The following is a 26,258-nucleotide window of genomic DNA, read 5'->3' as shown; positions in this document are numbered from 1 at the left end:
CATTCTGATTCATAGTTCATTCTTTTTTAATTATTTTTATGAAGTAAACAATAACAATTTCTTATTTTTAGTAATAATTCAAGATTAACATTTTCTAGACTGAAGCAACCTCGGTTTACTTGATTATCCATAAGAAATGTGTTTAAATGTATCAAATAGGATATAACAGGCTTTTGTATAACATTTATTTGCACATCTCTCAATCATCACTGTATTGCGTATCATTATATTTTTCCCCCACAACTAAAACTACAAAGCTTTGTTCAAAGAACTAAGCACATATCATAAATATCATCATATTGAGACATATTATTGGAGAATACAGACTTCCAACTGATGTTCACATGCATTTTATATATGTAGTCTGCTATACTGCTGCAAAGCAAGTACAGAAACTTGCAATTGCCAATACACACGCTGATACAATGCTGTGCATATTTAAGACATAACGCTGCTGCACAAATAGCATATAAAATGACCCGTAGCAGATTGATAAGGTGGAGCTGGGGAAGGTGAAGGCTTTCAGAGGATGCTCTAGTTAATGTAAATCAGCTTTTTAAATGTAAGCTACTCTGCTGCATATGCAACATGAAATATTCAACTTGTGCCAACTAGTGAATTCCATCAGTTTGCATTGAGGACCCATCAGCCTGTGCCATCCAGGGTTTCATGACAGAACTTGGCATACATTCAATAAAAAACTAAAAATAAGGTGGGATTTGATTGTGAAAAGTAGTATCTACATGGCAGTTGTCCGGATGGAAGGAAGATGTAAAGTAAGATGGCATCAGCAGAATATAATTTTTTTATTTCATGGGCATAGCAAGCGATCACATTTTATTTACGATGACGAACACAACTTTTTAAAAGAATAACATGCACTGATGAATCCTGCAAAAGAACACCAGGAATCACAATTATGATTTCATTCGGACGAAGCCAAAGCATCTTAGTGTGAAGTGTGGTACCTGTTCGTCTATCCTGCGCTGCAGTTGCATGATCTTGTTCTCCATGCCGATGTTGAGTTTCTTGAAGTGTTCCACCGAACGTGCCTCGATCTTGAGTTTCTTGAGTTCCCGCTTGGCTCGCATGCGCCGGATGCAGCACTGAAGGTAAACGATGGCTTTGAGCGACCGCTTGTACCACTGCCGGGCCAACCAGCCACGGACCATCTTCTGAATGATGATGGTCTTGTGCTCACGCAGAAGCTGAACAAACACACAATAACACATGATGGACAGGGAGAATAAAAAAAAAAAACACAAATACACAAGCGTTAAGAAGATTGTAATGCAAAGTAGAGATGAGTGTTCTCAAATCACTTTTTTCTCTCACACCTTCTGCCTTTTTAATTTGCAGATATTACATATCCTGCCTTCATAATCCACTGCTGATCAACAGAACTCAGATAGCGGGAAAAGAGAGGGGAGAGAGACAGTAAGAGTAATAATACAGCCGTAGCTGCTGTTCGCCCTCAGTGGGACAGTCCCTACATTGGAACAACCTGCACCCTGTGAGGTCAGTGAGACTTTAAAAACTCCAACCAGTGACTAGCAAGCTAGTAAAATACTAGAATGACCAGAAAGAACCTCAGAATGTGACAGAATTGCACTTTTCGTGGTTTACTTCGTACCATCTAATGGCAGATTCTCTTTGTATAGTGTTCAAACACATACAATTAAATGTTAGTGGTTTTATATATTTTACAGCCAATCATTTATAATAATATATATATATAAAATACACTCAACATTAAAAACACATTTTGGTCGGCACAAATCATGTTTATCGCTGTTCCTTTCTTTACTGTTTTTTAAGAGACCACAACAGTGCTTTTTAAAGAAAAACAGTAGCTCTATATTTTATGTGATTTTATATTTATTATATTATTGATATTTCACAGTAATATTGTAAAGTGGTTGGTTAATCTGATAAATTTAGATATATTTAGAATTATTCACAACTTTTGCAACAATTTGAACGTCTTTAATGGCACTTAATTGATTAATGGCAAATAATTGAATGCATCCTTGTTGAATGAAATTCTTAACTTCTTTTTAAAAATACTTGCTGACCCCAAACTATTGAATGGTAGTGTAAATTAAAATCAGTCACTTAGAAACACTCCAGTGAACACATCCAGTGTGCAGTTAGCAGCTTTCACTACTCATGTGTCTCATGCCTGAAATGATTCACTTGTTTCCAGTGTGTTAAATATAAGCCAGCCAGCATCATATTTTCCCCCTGATGTATATGAATTTATCAGTGTTTGTTTAAATGGTAAGTTGTTAACGTCGTGTGTACTGGTATGAGACCAGTGCTGTTTGTGAGCTGTGTGTTTATGACTGGGACAAAGATATTTCTAAATGTAAGAAGAGTGTATAAGTATGTCTGGTTTCCTCCTCACCGCTTTGTACAGCTGTCTGGCCATGTATGCCCTGAGGATGCACTGCATGGCCAGAGCGGCAGCCTGCTTGCGTTTGTAACACGTTCTCTGGACGTACATGCGCTGGTACTTCTGAATGACGATCGCAGCACGTGTGCGTCGCAGGAACTTTGCAAGACTGTGGGGAAGAAAGAAAAACACGGAGGTTACTACTTGTGCACCAGCACCTTCTCACTTGAAAAAAGTATAGAGCGCAATTATTGGGTTCGGGAAATAAAAAAGATCCCTTTCCTTTCCTCAGCAGGGAAATTTATTTTTAAGATAACTTACAGACCCTTAAAAGGCTGTTAATTAATAGTGTATGCTTTCGCTGAAGCCATCAGTTTCACATTATTTCAACCTGTTTTTCAAAGAATCACGTCTAACAGCATAACTCTCAGTGAAAAACTACATTATCGATAAATCTGCAGAGCAAATTCTACTATTTAGAGAGATGTGGCGAGCAAATGATGCCAAATTTGAATCACTTTCCCTATGCTCTCAAAATACATTAATATTCGTAAATATTTTGCATTTACATAATCCAAACCATTATTTTTATACATATTATAACGACATGACTTTTTTATTTGACTGCCATTCGGAATGATTTATGTGACTGTAGTTTCCTTCCCTCATTAAAACCATTAGGTACACAGTATAGAACCTTTGTCTTTTTGTCAGAGGCTTATAACGCTTTCTCTATAGCAAAAAAAATTATATATATATAAAAAAAACGTCATCTCTGTGAAAAAAAAATAATAATTGGCCGGGTACTGTTGCTCATTGTAAGCTTATGTTGAATGTTTCTATTTTTCATAACATTAGTCAGGCCCCACCCACTATGGGATTAGTCCCCTCCCCCTCACCAGCGGGCCTGGTATCCACGGACGTATCTCTGGATGGTTGTGGCAGCATGTTTCATGCGCAGGTACTTCTTGCGCGCCAGCCAGCAGCGTATGGTCTTCTGGATGCGGATGCAGGCAGCCCGCAGCTTATCTGCTCGCAGTTTCTCCAGATACGCAACCTGCCCTGCACGGAAAAAGATCTTGGTCTTGCCAAACTGGTACTTATCTGGGTCCTATTAGGAAGATAAAAAAGTGGATAGAAAATAAATTCATCATTATTTATCAGTTAAACTTTCTACAGAAATATGAGTAGTGCCAAATTCCGGCATTCTGCTGTTTGCTATGATTCTGAGTAGTTTTCGTTTTAATAACCTATTATATTATGGCCTTTGCACCAAGTCTATACAGAGTATCCATAGTTGTAAAAGATGACTGAATTGGCTTCTTATACCTGCACCAGTTTCTCCAGAACATTCTTACAGGTCATCTTCCTGTCTGTCAAAACATCTTTTTGTTTCATCAGGACACGATACCTGCTAAAGAACTCCTGATACGTCCATCTGACAAGCAAAAGCAGTCACAAAAACACAAATATACAGTCAGTTAGTGTTTGACAAAAGGGAGCTCAGTATGGTAATGTATAGAGCTTCACAGTACCTAGATGGGAAACCAGCTGCAGAGATGCGGATCGTTTCCAAAACTCCACATGCACGCAGTTGCTGAACTGCCCTCTTGGGGTCAAACCTGGTAATTACACAAATCAGATATTACCCAAGCAACACCGCGTTCCTTTAGTTCACCTTAAATTCTGCTAAATTTACTGTTATAAAACAGAGTCAACGATGACATCTGAAAGAATAACAGCAGAGCCAACTGAAAGTATGAAATCGTTAGCTACATTCTGACACAATATATTTACCAAGGTTACTCTCATTAATTAAAAAAATAAAATAAAAAATAACATAACAATTCTACTGCTGGTGGTGCAGGTGTCTCAGAAATTCTCACATCAGGTTTAATTACTTACTTTACAGCTTTATATGTAAAAAATTTTCCTTTAAAATGCCAGATGGAGTTAGAAATCTATTTCGATTTAGTACTGCAAAGTATGAATAAAATAGTATCTGTAATGAACGTTACTTTATTCAACTGTGAGAATAATCAAGTTTTTCATGTGCTTTATTTGAAGTACTGCTTATGCTGGTGCATGCTTAAAATTGTCTATTAAAGTACCAATATTTTGGGGTCTGCTAGAAGACCTTTACATGAAAAAAAAAAACAAAAAAAACCACCACTATATTTTTCTCATAATTTACATAGCTGCAGCACCTCATTTTGCACCCTACCTGAAACACTCTGTTTACCTATTTCTTTAAAGCCCGCCTTTCTGAAATGCCCAGTTTGCTGTTATTGGTCAGCTGGCCCAGTCTGTTAACTGCATCTGTGACTGCTTCGGTATTGACAGTTCATCAGGGTTTTCTTTTTTTTTCAATTTCTCCATGACTTTGCGAAATCACTTACCCAACTATTCTTTGAGGGCGGGCTTAAGCAGCAAGTAGGCAGACATTATGCAAATACATAACATGATGATGTAGTTAAGTGAATCTGCTGTTGATCACCAGTAGGCTAGCAGGGCTACATTTCAATATCTGATCACAGATAACACATATTGCTATTAAAAATAAGATTTTGTCATTCTAATTGTCATTCTATCACGCTGTTAAAAAACTCTAGTCATGTGAGCTCCACTGACTTCCCCGTTACTCTCTGCCTTGATTTGCTTATTTGAATAAACTTCAATCTGCCATGTTGATGAAATAACTCATAATGTGTCACCAATGGTCACTGTCGCTGGAATATCATATTGCCGTCTCTCACTAAAAAAGTGAATGACTTCCAGTCTTTGGCTCAAACTGCAAATCCCTGTTGTTTTGAATACTTCTTTAGTCAACATTTTAGAAAATTGACAATTAAAAAAGATCACAGAATCTTGTCTTATGATCAAACAAAACAGTTGAATTAAAAGCTGAAGAACTGACGTGAAGGCATATTTATGATCGTTGGGTTTGATGCAGCGAACGTAATGTGGTGTAGTTGCATTCAGTGTCTCCATCAGCAGCTGCAGAGAGTTGCGGAACTACAGAAAGAGAAAAACATTCAGTTAAAATACACTCTTTTTAATCTCATTGATTGTCAGTGCTTATCAATTTACTTAAAATGGTTATATGGCATTGCTAAAAAGAACATTATTTTGTGTATTTGGTGTAATGCAATGTGTTTATTCGGCTTAAGGTTCAAAACATTATTTTCCACATACTGCACATTATTGTTGCTCCTCTACTCCCTGCCTTTCTGAAACATAGATTTTTACAAAGCTCATCATTCTGAAAAGCGAGGTGTGCTCTGATTGGCCAGCTATCCAGTGCGTTCCAATGCGAAATGTTACGCCCCTTGCCATACTGTGATGCCGTGTCCCAGAGCCACCAGACAAAAACTTTAAACCCATTATAAATGAGGCATTTGTTGCATCCAGTGGGGACATAATTACAGATTTTATGCATTGAGTTGCATACCGCGCCACATAAAACATAAAACCATGTTTGCATTTGTGACCTGAGAAAGGACAAACATTAAGCGCTCCTCTACATTGTTCTAAAAATCGCATTTGGATAGTCAGTAGCAAATTCTTTAAATATGAAAACATACTTAAAGGGTGTAAGTTAGAAGCGCCAAAATGTCCATGTGAAGTTGTAATTGCTCCACTTTATAGAAACAGCCTTTGTGCCACAGACGGCATTGTAGGCTACTCTCCCACGAAACAGTCCTCCATAAAAGGCACTGCAAACACTCAAATATTTGGGTTTTGGTGTTGTAAATACAACTTAATCACTGATTTCTAGTCGTGTCCTCTTTTGGAAGACCAAACAAAGTAGTTTTGCATTCACAACGAAACGTCTCCATGAAGCTGCAGTGGCCGCAACAAAACTATAGCGAGAATAGAAGTTACACCTTCTTTCTCTCTGTAAACGTGAGCGATGTTATGCAAATGGTACCACACAATGACATAGGCATGTGGGGGCGTGTTTAAACAAGGTGTTTTGGGAGTGCGTGGACGAGTCTTAACTTTTATAAAGAATATCTCTTTGGGTCTTTGCAACTTTAGCGATCTTATCTATGCACGAACAGCTTGTACAGTAACACTCCAAAGAGAAAGGAAAACTTGAAATTGCATCATATGACCCCTTTAACTTTAAAGATACAATTCATAAATATAATCAATAAAAGCGAAAATGAGATAAGACGAGGTTAGTCTTTCACCTGCAGTCCAACTGTCTTCTTGTGTTCCTTGCTGGCTTGGCCAGCTTTGTTCTTGTCTGGTTTGACGCTGAGGCGAGTGCGTCCTCCAGTAGCAGGAGCAGCACCGGTTGGACTAGTAGCTTTCTCCTCATCCTGGAACAGCTCCACCAGCAGGTCAAACTGGGAATTACAGCAAAGGCAGACTTAACATACAAGCCATAGCATGAAAAAATATTAGGCTAAATCATGTGCACGATTTACTAATTCGTTCCCTTAATGTACTAAAACGTGCACACCATTACTTTTGTGTTCCCTCGATTTACTATTTCGTTCACTCGATTTATAAAGTGTGTGCACGATTTAGCAAATCGAGGGAACGCAATAGTAAATCGAGGGAACGCAATAGTAATCGTGTACACGTTTTAGTACATTGAGGGAACGAATTAGTAAACCGTGTGCAAAATTAATTAATTTTTTCGTGCATGTAATGTGCGGGGCTCCGTAGTGTTCAGATGATTAACCAGAAGCACATTTTGACTTCGAAATAAAGCAAGGATCTTACTAAAAACTTTCATTAGTTATTCAAAAACATAATTAAACTCAATGTTATTTTACTGAAGCTACAATTAAATCCAATCGTCACTAGTGACAGTTGAGTTCTTAACCCTGTTCTATAAACCATTTAGTTATTAACAGGAATGACAATCACATTTGACTAAAGCTACAAGCCCAAGAAGTAATGGTTTACAGTGATAACGGAGGATCAGAATTACCCATTTTATTAAAGAGAATTTATTCCTGAAAAGTAGTTACAATCGAATTCTCAACCGAATTGTGTTAAACGGTTAGCATCCATGCCTTCGTACAGGTATGAGACACTGGATTGTTCATCACTCCCAAAACTTAGCAATTTGGTGTGGCCTGAACTAAATGTTTACACTCAAAGTAGCACTTTTAATGCAGAGAAACAACATAGTTAATAACAGTAAGCTAATTTATTCATTATTAACAATTACGGACATCAAGGCAAGAAAAGATTCATAAAGTGGAATACTAACGAACAGAAAAGGCCATATTGTTTAAATTGATCACTAAGAGTTTGAGTACCGAGGAATGCTAGTGCTGGTATAAAGCAGCATGCAGCCTATAGATAAGTGTCCTTATGGGACCAGCAATTTAAACACCAGGCCCCAACACACAGCAAACAAACTCCATCACTATGTTAAGCCTGCACTTTTAAGTCTTTGTATAGCATAGTAAATATAGATGTCCTCGGCTGTCGCACTGTTGAAGGAACAATTCACCCAAAAATAATTATTAATGTCTAAACATTTAAACTCCAAACAGATGTGTTGAGGTGGTTGAGTTTGTTTGGATGGTGTTTGAAGGCTCTAGAGCTGAAGCGGGATTTATTTTCTTATAGAATCAATGCAGTGCTGAGATCGTGTCCTGCACAGCAGAAAGCAATAGACTGAACATGCTGGCACACACACACACACACACACACACCTCATACGCACACACACCCAACATGCATCCAATCTTGATTTTTGTATAGCAGGACAGCAGGGATATTAGAGAAAGAGAGAGAGCTAAAGATACTTAAGTGCTAAATTTTACCTTCTTCAGGGGTACAGGTGGTCATGTTCACAAACAACACATATAAAACATGGCACAATGATGAGAAAATAGAAACAGAATTAACAAATACAGAAAATGCAGATACATCAGACAGATGTACAATATATAATGTACTACTGTAGATGAATGGCACAGCAGCTCAGACACCAGCTCTGAAACATATTGCTATGTTGGCCGTTATTGGATAAACTAGATTTAACTTGTTTTCTAAATTCCTAACCTGGGACTTAACTGTCTAAACAGGATTCCTCTCAGACTATGTCCACATTAATCCAAATATATTTAAAAATGGCATATTTGTTTTAAACCGCTCACAAAACATCCTAACAGCTCACTGAAATGATACTGCCTGGGAGACTTTATAACTCTGCAGATCTTATACATGCACAAAGAGATATATTACACACTAAAAGTAAAAAAGTAAAATATTAAAAAAGCATCATATGGCCTTTTTTAAGTTAACAGCAGGCACAATTCCAGCAAGTGTTTTTAAATGTATCTGAATTTATGTGGACAAAGCCTTAGAGTGAAGCTTGAAAAGTTCTAGAATTATTCATCGTAATTATATCGAAACAAATGCAGAATATTTTTCTAAATGTCCCCTGTCATGATCCATGTGAGAAAAATGTCATTCTATTAGGTTTGGACTCACTTGAGAAATCAGAACTTTTCCAGATTTTGTCAGGGTATGTCAAATTTCATCTTGATGAATAAATTAACTGAAATGATAAACATACAATGAATGATGAAAAAACACTGAAAAGCTTCAGAAAAAAAAATATTTTTAGCTGGTGTCTGGCTTTTATTTCTAATTAATAAGAACATACAAATGTGCAGATGATATATGGTAAGCAAACACACATGATGATATGAACAGATGATGAAAAATGAATATGGTAAAACCAGCTGACCTGTGGAACAAGTGAAGTGAAGGATTTGGATTAACCACTAACAGACTGATCTGGATAAGGCCTATTACTGGTATTAATTGTTAATGTCTTTTTAAATCATTCTTGACTTGACTCAGTTTGAGGCATTATTATTATTCTCAGGCAGTGTGGATTAGTACAGCATGTGTTTGCTCTTACCACACACATTTACTGCCTCACGCTGAGGAGACAAAACATTAGAGAGCATTCAGAAACCCCTAAATACAGAAGAAAATGATTTTACAAAGAACCAAAATGCACTTAAAGTTCACTTACATTTTCTGAATCATTTTGTAAGCATTCCAGTAAATATTAAATTATCCATCCTGATCATTTCAGTTAATTCATTTTCATGTCTTTGTATTTATTAATGAGCTATTTTTATTATTAATAGAAGTTTCTGTGTTCCTGTAGCTCAATTGGTAGAGCATTGTTATATCAAGCGGAAGGTTGTGGGTTCGATTCCCCGGGAACACATGATAGGTAAAGATTGATAGCCTTGAAAGCACTGTAAGTCGCTTTGGATAAAAGCATAAATGCATGAATTTATTTTAATTTTACTTTATTTTATTTTTTAAAGTCATTTTTCAAAGATTTTTGTTTTCTGAGCTAAGCATTAAAAACTAATTTGACCGTGGAAACCCCTGCATTTTTTTTTTTTTTTCAGTCTGCCAGCCTTACGTTACCTATGTCTCGATTACCACATATGTTTGAAAACCTTCCTGAAAAATCCACAGAACACACCCATAATCCTGAAAGCACGGCTGACGGAATAAGAATCCACTTCATAACACGAGCAGGTATGCAGTTGTGTTCTGTCTGAACCTGCCTCATTTAAGAGCAGTCAGAGCACAGAGCCATGCTAATGCTCTGTGTTAGAGCTTCAGAACAGCTCTGATCTGTAGATACCTCAACTCAGGATTGTAATGAACTAAGACAAGGATGTGTAAGAATCCAAACAACTAGAATATGAACATATACTCCCTGAGCTGTGTACATATGTTGTAACTGTGGCAATGGACTGCACTAATGCTCCTTGACAAGCAGATGGCACCATTCCATTGACCTTCTCAGCCTTTAAACCTCATTCAAAAGGACAAAAATCTTGGCAGAAAACACCCTGGCTACAGCTAACACTGTAGGTTGGCCTTGTTTCACTATACAGGCCGATGTCGGGATTATAAACGGTTACATTACAAAGACTCTTCCTGTGCATTTTCCACCTTATCATTGCATCCATCATAAGCTTATAGATTAAGTTCATATACTATATTTGTAAAAAAAAACAAAAAAAAAAACACCTGCAGTAGCTACACATTGTGACAAACATACAGAAGGAACAGGATACCAGTCAACTAAATTGCACTGAATTTGTCACTTCCAGTGCACACAGCATCAAGTATAATGGGAATTGTCTTGTTTTGTTTTGTGTCAGTTTAGCCGGACTTATTCAAGGTGTTGAGGGCATTATCTTTCTGTGAAAACTAACCAATGGCAAGATCAGACTGTCAGATATTCACTCACCTTACTGGCCTTCAGGACATGTATCTGCTCCTCATTTACTGTGTCTTTATTCTTCTCCAGAAAACCATCACACTGATACTCCACCTGACAGACACAGACAGACACTTCAGGTTATCCTATAAGAAAGAAAGTCCATGAACAAGCATCTGAAAAGTCCCCCCCCCCCAAGTCAGCATTGAAATTTCATGGAAAGCAAAAAATATAAAAATAAAAATAATTGAATTTTGAAATCTTCATATTGTTACATTTTAGTAAAACTTTACAATAATTACAATAAGGTTTTATACATATTGTTATTTTAGTATTTATGAGATACCATTTAGTTAGTCAACGCAATAGCTGACAGAAATAAAAAAATTTGGACAGCAGTTTACGCCATTTGTTAACCTAGGCTAATGTTAACTTCTACATATATTAATACAATTTTACATTTCAAGAATAAACATGAATTAAACATTAACATTATTAAATAACCACAATATTATTATTTCTAATGGAATATTTTTTGTGTATTTATAAATGATTAATTTGTGCACATCATTATATATATTTTAAACATACATTGTATGAAAAAAGATAATCTCAATTAAAATTTCATGCCGACTCACTGTAAATTCTGCAAAAAAATGTTAATTGGAAATTCATGATATTGTTATCTTATTAACTAATCTTAACCAATTGAATTTTTTTGCAAAGTGTTACCAAGAATATATTCATTCATTCATTCATCTTACTTTTGTAAACGGTCTCATTTTTCTTTCAGAAGAAACATCTGAGATCACTTACTTATTATTTTTAAATAAATCATACCTTTAACCTCCCTGTTTTCCACTGGACATAAATGGCATGTTATATTATGTAACCTAATAAATGTATATGATTAAGAGTTGCATTATGGTGATTAGAGAATGAAGTGGTCCCTGATTTAACCCCTAGAATGTTTGAGTAAGCGCCTGCTAAGGCTCAAACCCTGACTCGGCTATGTGTGTTTACTGAATGTCTATGACACACTCTAAATGTGTCTTATTACCCCGCCCCCTTCTCCATAAGTGCTTCCTCACAGATATTGAACACTGTTTCTAAAAACAGATCTGTAGCCGTCATGAGTTCATGTGAGGACATATGCAGCAACTCATACAAATAGCACACACAGGAGACTCGACTCAAGAGTCTTGAGCTAGCATATTGCTAAGCTAACAAAATGAAACTCTGGTAGGTTTTTTTTAGAAATATTTCATATATATATTAATAATATTTATTGTTTAGAACATACTTTATGACAGAAGTTGCCAAACCAGTTAAAAAACAGATTCAAGTGTGGCCGGAAGAATCGTCAGAGGCTCTTCAAGACTGGTTTGACACAACTGACTGGAATATGTTCAAGCAGGCTGCCACATACAATGAAACAACCAAACACCACCACTGCACAGAAGACTCCACCTCCTCCCGGTGACCAGGTGATGACGCCCGACCCCAGACAGCGTGAGGAGATCCTTCAGCAGGATCAATGCACGCAAAGCTCCGGGTCCTGACAACATCCCTGTGTGTGTACTGAAAGACTGTGCAGCAGAACTCACTGATGTCTTCACAGACATTTTCAACATCTCACTTAGTCAGGCTCTTGTTCCAAAATGTTTCAAAACTACCACCATCATTCCAGTCCCTAAGAAGCCATCTCCATCCTGCTTCAATGACTACCGTCCTGTAGCACTCACTCCCATCCTCATGAAGTGCTTTGAACGGCTAGTCATGCACCACATCAAGTCTGCCCTCACCCCCTCCCTGGACCCCTTCTAGTTTGCATATCGGTCCAACCGACTGATGATGCCATCACAACTGCCGTCCACTCAGCACTCACACATCTGGACAAAAAGGACTCATACGTCAGAATGCTGTTCATAGACTTCAGTTCAGCGTTCAACACAATCAACCCTCAACAGCTCATTCACAAACTGGTTCATCTGGGTCTCAACACTTCGCTGTGCAACTGGCTGTTGGACTTTCTGACTGGAAGACCTCAGGCAGTACGGGTCGGCAGTAACACATCCAGCACCATCACACTGAACACTGGGGCCCCCCAAGGATGTGTGCTTAGCCCCGTCCTCTTCACCCTGCTGACCCATGACTGATCACCGTCACACAACTCCAACCTCTTTATTAAGTTTGCGGATGACACGACTGTGGTGGGTCTCATTAGCAACAAAGATGAGACAAACTACAGGAGCGAGGTGAACTGCCTGGCCGGGTGGAGCAGTGACAACAATCTCTCTTTGAACATGGAGAAGATGAAGGAGATTGTTGTTGATTTCAGGAGAGCACACACTCAACATGTTCCTCTGACCATCAACGGTGCGACTGTGGAGAGAGTGAGCAGCACCAAGTTCCTGGCTGTGCACATCACAGAGGACCTCTCCTGGACAGACAACAATGCAGCACACCTTCTACAGAGGCACCATCGAGATTATCCTGTCGAGCTGCATCACTGTGTGGTATGGTGCCTGCAACGCGTCCTGCCGTCAGAGCAGCTGAGAAGATCATTGGTGTCTCTCTCCCTTCCCTTCAGGACATTTACGGAACCCGTCTCACCCGTAAAGCCCTCTGCATCGCAGGTGATCCCACTCACCCGTCACAGAGTTTCTTCAGTCTGCTGCCATCAGGGAGTGCAGAGTCTCCAGGCCAGGACGAGTAGACTGAAGGACAGCTTCATCCACCATGCTGTCAGTAAGCTTAACTTGCTCCTGAACTTGCCCCCCCTTCCCTCTTCTGTCCCTGGCACCACTGAACTATGAAGCCCTCCCCCAGATCCCCAGATGCTTGGTTACACAAATTGCTAATCAGCCAATCACATGGCAGGAACTCATTGCATTTAGATGTGGTGAAGAAGTTTGCTGAAGTTCAAACTGAGCATCAGAATGGGGAAGAAAGGGGATTTAAGTGACTTTGAATGTGGAATGGTTGTTGGTTCCAGACGGGCTGTTAAGAGTATTTCAAAAACTACTGATCTACCAGGATTTTCACACACAACCATCTCTAGGGTTTACAGAAGTCTGAAAAAGAGAAAATATCCAGTGAGCAGCAGCTGTGTGGAAGAAAATGCCTTGTTGATGTCAGAGGTCAGAGGAGAATGGATAGACTGGTTAGAGATGATAAAAAGCCAACAGTAACTCAAATAAATACTCTTTACAGCTAAGGTATGCAGAATATTCATCTCCGAACAGACAACGTCAAACCCTGAAGCAGATGGGCTACAGCAGCAGAAGACCACACCGGGTGCCGCTCTTGTCAGCTAAGAACCGGTCCGGTTGCCTGGTCTGATGAGTCTCGATTTCTGCTACGACATTCAGATGGTAGAGTCAGAATTTGGCGTAAAGAACATGAAAGCATGGCTCCATCCTGCCTTGTCTCTGTGGTTCAGGCTGGTGGTGGTGGTTTAATGTTGTGGGGATATTTTCTTTACCAATTGAGCATTGTTTAAACACAGCCAACCTGAGTATTGTTGCTGACCATGTCCATCACTTTATGACTACAGTGTACCCATCTTCTGATAGCTACTTCCAGCAGGATAATGCACCATGTCACAAAGCTAAACTCATCTCAGACTGGTTTCTAGAACATGACAATGAGTTCACTTTACTCCATAGTCACCAGATCTCAATCCAATAGAGCACCTTTGGGATGTGGTGGAACGAGAGATTCACATCATGAATGTGCAGCCAACAAATCTGCAGCAGCTGCATGATGCTATCATGACAATATGGACCAAAATCACTGAGGAATGTTTGAAAAACCTTGTTGAATCTATGTCACAAAGAATTAAGGCAGTTCTGAAGGCAAAAAAGGTTCCAACCTGGTACTAGCAAGGCGTGAGTGTATATGAAGTGGATAACATTTAGATTCAAATGGTAATTAATCTCCAGGTAAACATTATACATTGCCTACATAGAAGCATTTGTCTGCCTGCCTGTTACTGTACATGAATCTTGACAACACAGTAAATTGCTCCATAATCATATAATACTTTATAAAAGTCTATATTACAAAAAAAAAAAAATTGTGTTTAGAAATAGGTTTTAAGTGCACTGTCAATGTTTCCTGCTGAGTTCAGTGTGTGTCACACAGCAAAATAGACTCAACACCAAAAAATGACTTTCAGCGTCACATCTAGGACGCTTCTGGGACACAGTGACACATGCTTATGCAAGCAGTGTGAATTCTGTCAATCTGTTAATATGATGAAATAATTATGCACTGTTTAGATGAGGCAGCTCATTAGGTTTTAGAGAACGGATATACAATTCGTCTTTGTTTAGACATTGGTATATGAAATGACCCACACTGTGAATATCAAATGACCCACACAGAATATCAAAAATACTGAACCAGCCTGAGTGTGAGGTGTGTGTGTTTGTACCTTATCTGCAAAGTGCTGAATTATGAAGGCTTTATTGGACATCCGTGGCTTTTCAAAAAGTGCACACGTCTTCAAATGAGTGTTATACAGTTTCTGAGCCCAGGAATCATCAGAACCCTTCGGCATCTGAGAGAAAGAGAGAGACAGAGAGGTTGGACATTATTAAGAACAAAGTAGTCTCAAACAGGATTATGATTACAATTACACAACACAGTATTTGTTTGTATTAATGCATGTCTTAATTAATGCATGCAATTAATTTTTTTCTGTTTAACTCATACAAATATTTAACACAATTTACACAGGCGTGGATCTAGGGTTGGCCATCCCACTCACAACAGCTTCTTCTGACTTTTTTTTTTTTTTTTTCTTGACAAGAATGGCATTTATTTAGATGCAGAATGTCTTTACGGCCACATCAAAGGGAGACTTTTTAGAGGCACACTGACGACTTTATTTAGCATTGTCTTCTCTTCCGGATCTGTTGTGAGCACGTTCACAACACTGCAGTGATGCTGCTGATGTGTTATCTTTGTTATTAGGCACACCAGAAAACACGTCAGCAGCTTCACTGCAGTGTTGTGAACGTGCTCACAACAGACCTGAAGATGAACAGAGGTCTTATTGGTTTGGAACGACATGAAGGCGAGTCTTTAATTACATAATTTCCATTTTTGGATGAACTAACCCTTTAAGCACCAAATCAGCATATTAGAATGATTTCTGAAGGATTGTGTGCCACTTAAGACTACTTACATTAAAATTACATTTGAAAATACATTTAAATAGAAAACATATATTTTAAATTGTAATAGTATTTCACAAAATGACTGGTTCTACTGAATTTGTATTATTATTTTTAAATAGCTAAAACCTTTTAGTTTATATCACAACTTGCCCAGAGCCGTGGGTTGAGTGTGTTAAATACGCATTTGACAGTTTATGAAAGCTACAGTCTAATAGATTATCCCTTTTAAACATTCTGTGAATTCCGTCAAGATATACCTTGCACTCTTCATCTAGCAGGTCGAGGATGCCCATCTTGGCCTCGATGAGGTTGATACATGGCTGATTATCATAGAAATCAATGAGAGTCCAGGGGATCTGCTCTTTCATGTACTCTTCCTGCTCCAACTTAAACACATGCTGCACACGACAAGATACATCACAATTTACTACCAGAATTCAGAATTATCAACAATCAAACATAACCTGACGAGATCTGGTGTTATGAGGGGTGGGTCAGATGGTCTCACCATGTTGAACTGTTGCTGTAGTTTCTCATTGGCATAATTAATACAGAACTGTTCAAAACTGTTGATTTCGAAAGTCTCAAACCTGGAATAATAAAACAAAACATCACAATTCACTTCTGTAAATCTAAACAGAACGTATTTCAGATAGGGCTGGGCGATATGGCCTAAAAAAAAATCTCAGATTTTTTCACACCAAACCCGATTTTCGATTTTAATCGATTTTTTTTTTCTATTTAAAAACAAACTACAATTGACAAAGAAATTGCTCAAAACAAATGTACTCTTTATTTTGCTCTGATTTTCGCTTATGCAGTTTAATCTAAAATTCCCCTTTGTGTGACTTACAGTGACACAATGCACCTTCAAAATAAATGAAAATATAAATAAAAAATTAAATTGTGTGTCCCTCTATGATAAAACACTTTTGGTTAAATAAATGTAACAAAAATGACAAAATTTGATCCATTACAAAAATACATACTTGTCACAGTGGTGTTCATAAAGTGCAAACAAAACTTTAAACAGTTTTCCTGAATCCCTGAAATTGTAGTTTGTTTTTTTGCGGGTGTGTGTGAACTGCGGTCTTGTTCTCTTCGTTGAGAGGCACACACCTCCCACTCGGAGTCGGCTGCATGCCTCGGTTTAAGATGCTGGAATAAATTTGTTGTGCTGCTACCTTTGGTAGCAACGGCTTTTAAACACACTTTGCAATGTGGCGTTATTTGTTCTGTGTCTGACACTAAAAAAGCAAACCAATTCCAAACAACGGATGAAAGGGTGCCTTTCTTTGGAACGAGCTCTGCGCTGTTAACTGTCATGTTGTCTGTGTGCGGCTGTAAGGAAAACGGGGGGAGGGCGAGCCCACTCTGAACTACGGAAGCCTAATGGGCCTTTCACAAAGGACGCGGTATGCGCGGCGCTTGCCGCTGGGTTGAGCGTTGCCCTTTAGATACAACGCGATTTACGCTCCGCTATGGCGTAGGCGGAGTTTTAACCCTCTCAGACTCAAATTAAGTTTTAGTAACAAGTTTTTAGTACTCCAGATACTGGGCGATTAGTACTGGGCGATAAATCGATTTTATCGATTAACTCAAATTTGACGTTAAGGGTGATTTGTTTTTAATGAAATTCGGTTTTCTCTTTAACTTCCACCACCGGCTCTCCCCTTATGGGCCTTTCACACAGGACGCGGTATGCGCGGTGCGTTTTAGCTGCACTACTCCTCCCTCACACAGGCGCATACCGCGTCCTGTGTGAAAGGCCCATAAGGGGAGAGCCGGTGGTGGAAGTTAAAGAGAAAACCGAATTTCATTAAAAACAAATCGCCCTTAACTTCAAATTCGAGTTAATCAATAAAATCGATTTATCGCCCAGCCCTACTTTCAGAGGAATGTAGTCTGTTCTGAAAGCTGTGTATCTGTGCATATGAACACACCCGTAAATGTCTAGGACTCCAATGAACGAGTGCTGTTTGACCGAAGAATGCAGCGCTTTGTTCACATGGTCCACGATCCAGTTGAAGAGTTTGGCGTAGATATGTTTGGCGAGAGCATCGCGGGCGTTTATGGCCTGTAGTTTGGGGATGGGCTTTATGTACGTTTCAGTTGCCGTCTTCAGCTTCTTATGACACAGCCAATGAGACATGTCTTGATATGTCACGCCCATCAATTCACAAAACACACTCAGGTGACCATTATTCGGCTGGAGGGAAAAGAGAGAGAGAATTACCGTACATCATTACTACACAATGAAACATTGTCTTGGGAGGCTCTGGGATATTTGGGTAAAAATTATCCTGTATGTTTAAAAATGCTATAAATTGTAAAACTTACGATCGCACTTTATTTTACAGTATATGCACTCACGTGTATGTAAAATGTTCATATCTAAGAAAGTAATGGTTATATAAAGTAACTACATGGCAAGGTTTAGGTTCAAGAATAGTACCTAGTTATTACCCAGTAATAACCTAGTCTTGAATTTTATTTTCATCACTATACCAACATATATTATGTACATGTGGACTGTAAAATAAATACCTACCAATAAATATGTCCAACTTTATCAGTGTACATATAGCATACTTGCAGAGGGTTATATATATATATATATATATATATATATATACTAAATAGCATATAACAACTGCTTGTATCTTCACTGTATGTAAATTATTCTGATCTGCTAAATGAGACTATAACTCAAGAAGATATTGAGGTCTTATTAACATTAACATCATGATTTTCAATGATGTAACAATGTGTTTACATTTCACTTCAAGACATTTTATTCAGTTATTTGGTTTATACTTTTACCATGTAACAATAGAATCGCAGGGCCAATCCACATAACATGAAACTCACTGGAATAATACTGCTGTCCGAGTCTCTGTCCTTCACTTCAACGTTCCCCAGGTGCAAAATTGAAGCCAGAATCTGAAACAAGCCCAACTGATAGGATTCATTTACACCTGAAAAGAGACAGCAACAAATTGACAATATGAAAAACCAAGAAAGCAGTTCAGTTTGTGTTTGTTTAGAATCAACATTATTCTGATTTTGCTCTTCAGTGCATTGTGGATTGTCCAATCCGTGATCAGGGTCGTCATGCACCTAGTTTTTGTAAGGGGGCACCAGTGACAGTTCTATCACTACTTCCTGAGACCCTGAGTCATGACAGTCTAGTAGTAACACTAGATGCGTTTACATGGACACTTTTTGCTTCCATCGGAATTAATTCACTCTGATTGACGAATCTGAATGTAGTATTTACATGAACGCTAAAAATAAAGTGATTGGGTTGATATGAGCATATGAGCGTTAACATGTCACAAGCTTCTGATCGGATTTACTCTTTTGACAATACGCACACTGCATGAATATACAGAGTTTCCCGCTGCTGTTGCATACTGTTTTAAAAAGCACATGTGATATTTATCTACTTCGGGTCCTAATTAGGCAACGATCAGGACATGAACTGTTGTGCTGCTTAACGTTACTTAAAAAAAAAAAAAAAGGTGTAAAAGTGCCCCTTCCCGCACCCAAAACTAGTCGTCTGTTGATGAGAGTCTTAAACAAGGTCTGGTGGGACGTGGTCGTGTTCCACTTCACATACGCTGAGTGAAAGGGGAGATTTACGACAGAACACTTATTTATGACACTTTATTCATCAGGAAGACCACCTCGTTCCTCGCGTCATACGTCATTACGCTCTTTATACGTCACTGCGCATGCTCAGTACTTTCCAATTTCGGTTTTCAATCCGATCAAGTGTTTACATGTTCTCTCGCTCGGATTACAAAAGGAATAAACCACCCCTTACAATCCGATCAAAATTTTAGTCGGATCTGGCCAATTCAATCCAATTGACATGTTTACATATGACTTTTTTATTCGGATTGTGCTTCTAGTCCTATTACGATTGGATTAGTAGTGTCCATGTAAATGCAGCTAGTGTCTGTGTTTGATGGGATAAACCCAACCCAACCAAACTTTTGAGTTTTTTCCACTGTAATAATTACTACAATGTCTTCCCACCCAATTATATACTTTTGAAACATGAGCGAAATCACGAACGCTGATGTGGAGATACTCCAGAGTAGACAAATTGTTGAATGAAGTTTTTTTGTTTTTTTTTATTCGCGCACCAAAAATATTATTGTTGCTTCATAACATTACTGTTGAACCACTGATGGCGGATGGACTATTGTTACGATGCTTTTCATTCTTTTCTGGACCTTGACAGTGTATTTTTACTTAGCAGTCTATGGGAAAGTCACAAGCCTCCCGGTTTACATCCAAAAATATCTTAAATTGTGTTCCAAAGAAGTTTTTAAGGGTTTGGAACTACATGGGGGTAAGTGATTAATGACAAAATTTTCATTTTGGGGTGGAATATCCATTTAACCCAAGTCTGATATTAGATACTGTAATTTAATCTCTATGTCATCTGAACTGGTTATTTTGAGCATTAAACTCTCAACTACATGAGAAATCATTGAACTTTAAGTCTGACCAAGCAGTGAGAAGGCATTTCTGGTGGTCGACAACTCCTTGGCATCATCTATTCCATCTATCACTGGGTTCCTGCCCTGTTTGGTGTAATGAAAATCACCAGCCTTTCCTGTAGGGAAACACACACACAAATTAATTATACCACACAAATACACAAACAGCAGTCCTTCTGAAGGATCTATTCCAAAGATATAGTATGTTCACCAATGAAGCTATAATTGCGCAAGAAACTCCCCAACCATTAAAAGGATATTTAGGAAAAAAAAACTATAAGCAGACATTAATACACACAGATCTGAATTAATAAAAAACATCTTATTCACAGACAAACCCTAAAATACAAAGCCCTGCTCACAGATTAAATTAATGATGTACTGTTGCTTGGCAACAGAGTCCTTATTGAGATGCACACTCACACATAAACCCCTAACATTAACGGGGCGTCAGCTGAGCAGGAAGTCAGCTGAGTAGGCAAACAGCAGGAGAGAGCACAGAGCCAGCAGTGTGTGTGTGTTTCAGAGCTAGTGGGTGAAGCGAACAGAGAAGAGATGATAAGGATAGATGTGTGTGTGGAACTGAACCACAGTAGCTACAGTATTCTTATGTGGTTCTGTGTGTGTGTGTTTGCATAGCATGTGTGTGTATTTAGACCTGCACAGCCCGCCTCTCAGTAGGACAGTTCTGATATCCTCTCTCCATGCTGTGCACACTCTAATCAGACACGTTACCCACAAACACACACGTTTACTAGGACTCTATGCAAATGTCTCTTTTTTTAAATTCAGTTTTTTTTTTTTCAATTTACAGTTTTCTGGATTCTATTAAACTAAATTTTGATAATCAAAAACAATGTCTAATTAATGAAACCTATACTATATAACAACTATTCATTGTAAATTAAACAAAAAATACCTTTTCAGAGCCCTTTAAAATCCTTACATTTTTTCTCCAATTCGGTTTAATTAAAATTTTCCAAATTGTTCTTTTTTGACAGTTTAATTACATTTTAATATCAGAAAAAGAATGTCTAATACATTGAGCAATTGGATAGGGCCCTATAATTATTATTTTTTTTTTCATAGACTGTCTAGATTTTTATGGATTTATTATTTAATGGTAAAAATGGTGGCAATTAAATAAATCATAAAACATACACAAGTTAATATGTAAGCAAATTATAAGTAACAATTCCTTTTATTTTTTTATGACAAACAAAGTGCTGCACACTTTCAAAAAAATTATACATTTTTTATTATGTAATCTTTTATTATTCTGTGATCCATCAGCTTTTTTCCCACTACCAATATTTGTACAATTGAAATTGTTCCTATATACTTTTGTGAAAAGTGCACTGTGTGTCTGGCTCACCAAGTTTCAAGGCTTTGAACTCCGGGAGGTGAGCAGATGCACAGAGCTGATAGAAGATATGATAATTCCTCTCCTCATCCGCCTGAAAAACAAAGGATGTAGGAAAAACATAAATAGTATGTAAGACCAAAAAAACCTTAGCAGGTATACTAAATATCCATCACATTACAACCATCCAGCATCATATTCTATTTTGAGTTATATATGATAAATGGACAGAATTAGGTTGGAAGGACATCGGATTGGACAGAAATTCTGAACAGCCTACAAAGTTTCATGCTATAATTGATTTTACAGTTACCGAATATTGTTAAAAAATAATATATTCCTAACTGCTTTTTTTTTTTTTTTTAGTATTTAGTATTTCCATTTTTTCCACAATACACAATACACAAAGGTAAAATGTTTAATGAATTGGTTTGTTTAAAATCTTAAGGGTTATAATATACAGTAAATTTAGCTACATGTAACACATATTATTTTTACTAGGGATGTCCCCAATTACTCTGAAGGGACTTATCAATAATGAAAACAATGATTATGTGTAATGTACTTTTTCATTGAATTTGAAAATATGAAATTTCTCAAATGGGTACCTCAATTTGATAAGCAAGTCCTCATCAAATACTGCCATGTATTACAACCCAATAACACCAAAGTCTTTTACATTTTTGTATTAAAGGGGTCATATGATTTCCTTTCTCTTTGGAGTGTTACAAGCTCTTGTATGAAGGTATTTTTGATTCAAATTAACTGAGCACCTGTGGCAGTGCGATTTGTAGTTGTAGAGAAAAGCCACACATGTGTATCAGAAAATTTGAAGTCACAGAGTGAAATGTTTTAAGAGTTGCAAACCTGTAGCCTTTTTTTCTCTCCCACAAACACAACACAACAGTTACACCTTCTCAAATTCTTCATTGCAGGTGCACAAATCCTATTCTACAAATCACACATTTAGAAACTCGTACGCTCACATTTTTGAAACAATTGCTGCAGTGAATGTGGTGCAAAACGCATTTACACACCCGCATCAAGAAATGTGCAGTCGTGGAGAAATGTTGAACATCCGCAAATCAGTACGTGAATTCATCAAATGAGAGTTGCACACTTGTAGAATATTTTCTCAGAATGTCTTGTATATTTTTCTAACACAAACACAAAGTACATAACTACAGCTTCTTGAATCTGCTGCGATGAAGCTCAAACACTGTTTTTTCGCTTTCAAGCGACAAGTTTTGCGCTCTCCCTTTTGCACCGAGATATTTGGTTCAAAAGTGATTTGTGCATCTGTAGAGGTAGTGGGCGGGGCTGTTTAGAGATTACAGAATTTCAGCCAATCAGAAGAGCTACTGAGCCAGTAGATATACGCCCCAAGCAGTTTTACGCCCCTGTTTTACGCCAAGTGCCAATAATAGATATAACCAATATAACCTATAATAGAGGTGGAACCCTGACTAACAACACGAAGAGCCTAAAAATGTGTCAGCGTCTAAAATCACTTCTTATACCCTTACATAGTGCACTATTTGATAGTGATGCACCAAAAACTTTTTACTGAACACCTAAACCAAAATTAACGTTTTATTTAGCAGAAAATAAAGTTTTATTTAGAAAACTAAAGTTAAAGTTTAGAGAAAAATAAAGTTAAAATAAAATGTATTCAGTAAACAATTAATGAATCAAATATATTTAATAATCAACACTAAAAAACTGTATTATATATTAAAATGCACATTAGTTCATTTTATATCAGTGATTATTAATAATATATTAATTAATTGTTGAAATATAAACATTTAAATAGTGTCTGTAATTAAAACTTGATATTCATTCATTTCATATTTGATTTAACTCAATATTTTTCACTATTGGATGAGATATATTTAAATATAAACATTTTTTTCTACTTCATCTAGAATCTTCCTGAGCTTTTTTCTGAACTTATCAAAGTGCATTCTGAATGTTGTTTCCCCTGTGAAGGACTTAGATACCATAAAAAGGTATCCAAGAAGCCAGAATAATATTAGTTGATAGCTCAACATGCAGTCTGGGAAGTGTAGAAGGACACAGGAGCCTTCAAGGAATGAAAATAGGCCTGTGAATTAAATCCCTGAGGGTTCTGAGAGGAGCTAAATTTAGAGCTGACATAAGCGGGAAGTGTGGTGTGCTTCAGAGGGTGCGGCAGGCTGGCTGCTCATGTGTGTGTACACTGTCTTATGCCATTCCTCAAAGCAGTTTCAATTTCCAGTCAGAATTCATACTGCAGGATTGTTTTTTCAATTTTAATCAATTCAGATTTTGAAAAACTGAAATTGATCATGACTTCCATCCCAAAAAATTGCAATAATTGTCGATTTCATAACAAAACTCAAGCAATAAACGCCTCCGAACAATAAATACCACAGACAGATCACCGAAGCCACCTCAGTTCAAGCGGCAGCACAGAAAGTAAATGAACCATTATTTTTTTCCATTTTACTACAAGTTATAGCACAAAATAAACATGAATGACCACCAGAATGTAGAAAGGTAAGCTACAACTTAATGAAATGTAACATATCTTATAACTGATCAATCAGTGTTTCAACCATTAAACCATTTTAGATACTGCCACAGTTTTAGGCCCCTCGCTTGCCAAAATCTAAAAGATATAGTTTAAGATTTTTAGCAAGGGTTGCACCTCTATTATTGGTTATTGTAACAATGAGTCAGAGACGTTCGGATCCATTTGCAGTATATTTAATAAGAGAATGGTTATACAGGCAGAGATCGGAGAACAGCGTCAAGTATGTCAGGGGATATCCAAAATCAGAAACAGTAACAAGCAGAGGTCGAGGCAGGCGGCAGAGATTCAAAGGCGATATACACAATCCAAAATCTGACACGGAAAGAACAAACACAGGGAAAACGCTCGGAAATACTAGATGGCGCTAAACAAGACTTCGCAATGATTGAGAGTCCAAACACAGTTTATATAGGGGAGTGGTAATGGGGAACACCTGGTTACGATTAGCCCTAAGAACGGGATTATGGGAAATGGAGTTGGGAATGAAAATAGAAGATGCCAGAGTCCTGAGTGGAGTGCCCTCTATAGGAGTTCAGGGGCACTCCAGCTGATGATCGTGACAGTTATATTGGTTATAACTATATTGACACCTCTATTATTGCCCCTAAACTGATCAGCCCTACATACACATCTCATTTGGCCCATGGTGTGAGAAACAGCTGGAATTAAGGGGGTTTTTCTTCTTCTGAGAAGCTTTAGAAGTCAATAAAATGGTTTATAAACGATACATTTTTAGATTTACCTCAGAAAAGCTGTTTCTTCAATGTTGGGTTAGACGTAATGCTTAGCTATTCGACAAATCATTCAGTTACTTGTTATCAAATAAGTTAATTTGTCTTGTATAAAAGAATCGGTTGTCATGTTTATTGATGAAAATATTTCTTCTGTGTCTGATAGACATATCCAAATGAATCTAGATTTGAATCTAAATCGAATCGTGAAATTTGTCAATACCCAGTCACTAGCACATGCCATTCGCATACATGTCTCATAACTATTCATTAATGATGTCAAATCAAATTTCCATCTGAAAGGCACATGGATTTCCATGGTCTTCCCACCACCATTTTCTGGACTGATTTTTAAACATTCATTATTTGCATTGCTCTTTTGAAATGAAAAAGGGTTTGATACACTATGTCAATATACTCTACCATTCATTCAAATTCAGTCTATTAAAAAGACAGAGAAATTGTCACGGCACTGCAACCACAATACATTAACATATAACCACCCAAATTTATATATCAATAGTATTTTATGCCAAAAGCACAATTACTAATTTCATCAAAAAGGGTAGACAATCCTGACATAAGTCAAGTTTTAAAGGTATAGTAGCAAAAGGTATAGTGGAAAATGGGCTTGATATGTCATGCATGCTTGTATCTTACCTGAAATACAACACGCGATTTCTCCAAGAGATATGTCCTCATGTTCGCACCGATAATGTGAAACTTCTTATCAAAGCCTATCTCAATGTATTTCCCAAATCGACTGCTATTGTCATTCCTGGTGGTCTTGGCATTACCGATAGACTAGAAATGAGAGGAGAAAAACATCAGCTTGAGTGGACTGACCTATGGGTTTCTTTATTGCTTTTGTTAGAAGAGTACAGGGTTAAAAGTTTAAGGAGCATACAGAGAGGTTATTGCTTTAAAAAAAACACAGGGACAGGAAGATCATGTGTGTGGGAAACGACACAGTGTTGCATCTCTGGGTCTCTACAGCAGGTCAGGAAGTTGATCCTGTCTCCCCCACAGAGCAGAAACCTGCTGAGGAACACTATCAGAATGAACAGCATCCTTATACGACACAAATTCATTAAACCTGGCTAAACAAGCTCAGATCATTTGTGTTTTTTAAGGTGGTTTTCACTCTGGGTTTCATCTGTTTGTACCTAGGTATGGACTATAGCCTAACTTGACTCTGAACAGATCTCTTTCAGATTGTTGCTCTGAACAACAGTATAAAAGTGCATTT

At 37.6% G+C, this 26,258-nt stretch overlaps 1 protein-coding gene across 2 annotated transcripts in view; it reads right to left on the bottom strand.

Moving 5' to 3' along the window:
- LOC127933977 (unconventional myosin-Va) overlaps positions 1-26,258 on the bottom strand; it is an 82,208-nt gene that overhangs the window by 29,291 nt on the left and 26,659 nt on the right. For both annotated transcript variants that reach the window (XM_052531105.1, XM_052531106.1), the window contains exons 6-21: positions 25,670-25,813; positions 21,713-21,794; positions 20,346-20,453; positions 18,695-18,801; positions 17,767-18,032; positions 16,332-16,413; positions 16,081-16,221; positions 15,076-15,201; positions 10,665-10,748; positions 6,592-6,750; positions 5,313-5,410; positions 3,931-4,017; positions 3,725-3,833; positions 3,295-3,506; positions 2,408-2,564; positions 969-1,208 (exon numbers count right to left, since the gene is read on the bottom strand). In XM_052531105.1, the coding sequence (XP_052387065.1) occupies positions 969-1,208; positions 2,408-2,564; positions 3,295-3,506; positions 3,725-3,833; positions 3,931-4,017; positions 5,313-5,410; positions 6,592-6,750; positions 10,665-10,748; positions 15,076-15,201; positions 16,081-16,221; positions 16,332-16,413; positions 17,767-18,032; positions 18,695-18,801; positions 20,346-20,453; positions 21,713-21,794; positions 25,670-25,813 (2,202 nt within the window). The remainder of the gene's footprint in view (positions 1-968; positions 1,209-2,407; positions 2,565-3,294; positions 3,507-3,724; positions 3,834-3,930; positions 4,018-5,312; positions 5,411-6,591; positions 6,751-10,664; positions 10,749-15,075; positions 15,202-16,080; positions 16,222-16,331; positions 16,414-17,766; positions 18,033-18,694; positions 18,802-20,345; positions 20,454-21,712; positions 21,795-25,669; positions 25,814-26,258) is intronic.

Source organism: Carassius gibelio, chromosome A18, assembly GCF_023724105.1.
Source record: "Carassius gibelio isolate Cgi1373 ecotype wild population from Czech Republic chromosome A18, carGib1.2-hapl.c, whole genome shotgun sequence".
Classification (NCBI taxonomy): Eukaryota; Metazoa; Chordata; class Actinopteri; order Cypriniformes; family Cyprinidae; genus Carassius; species Carassius gibelio.
The sequence above is the reverse complement of the archived record's forward strand: the minus strand, read 5'-3'. Positions and strand labels throughout refer to the sequence as shown.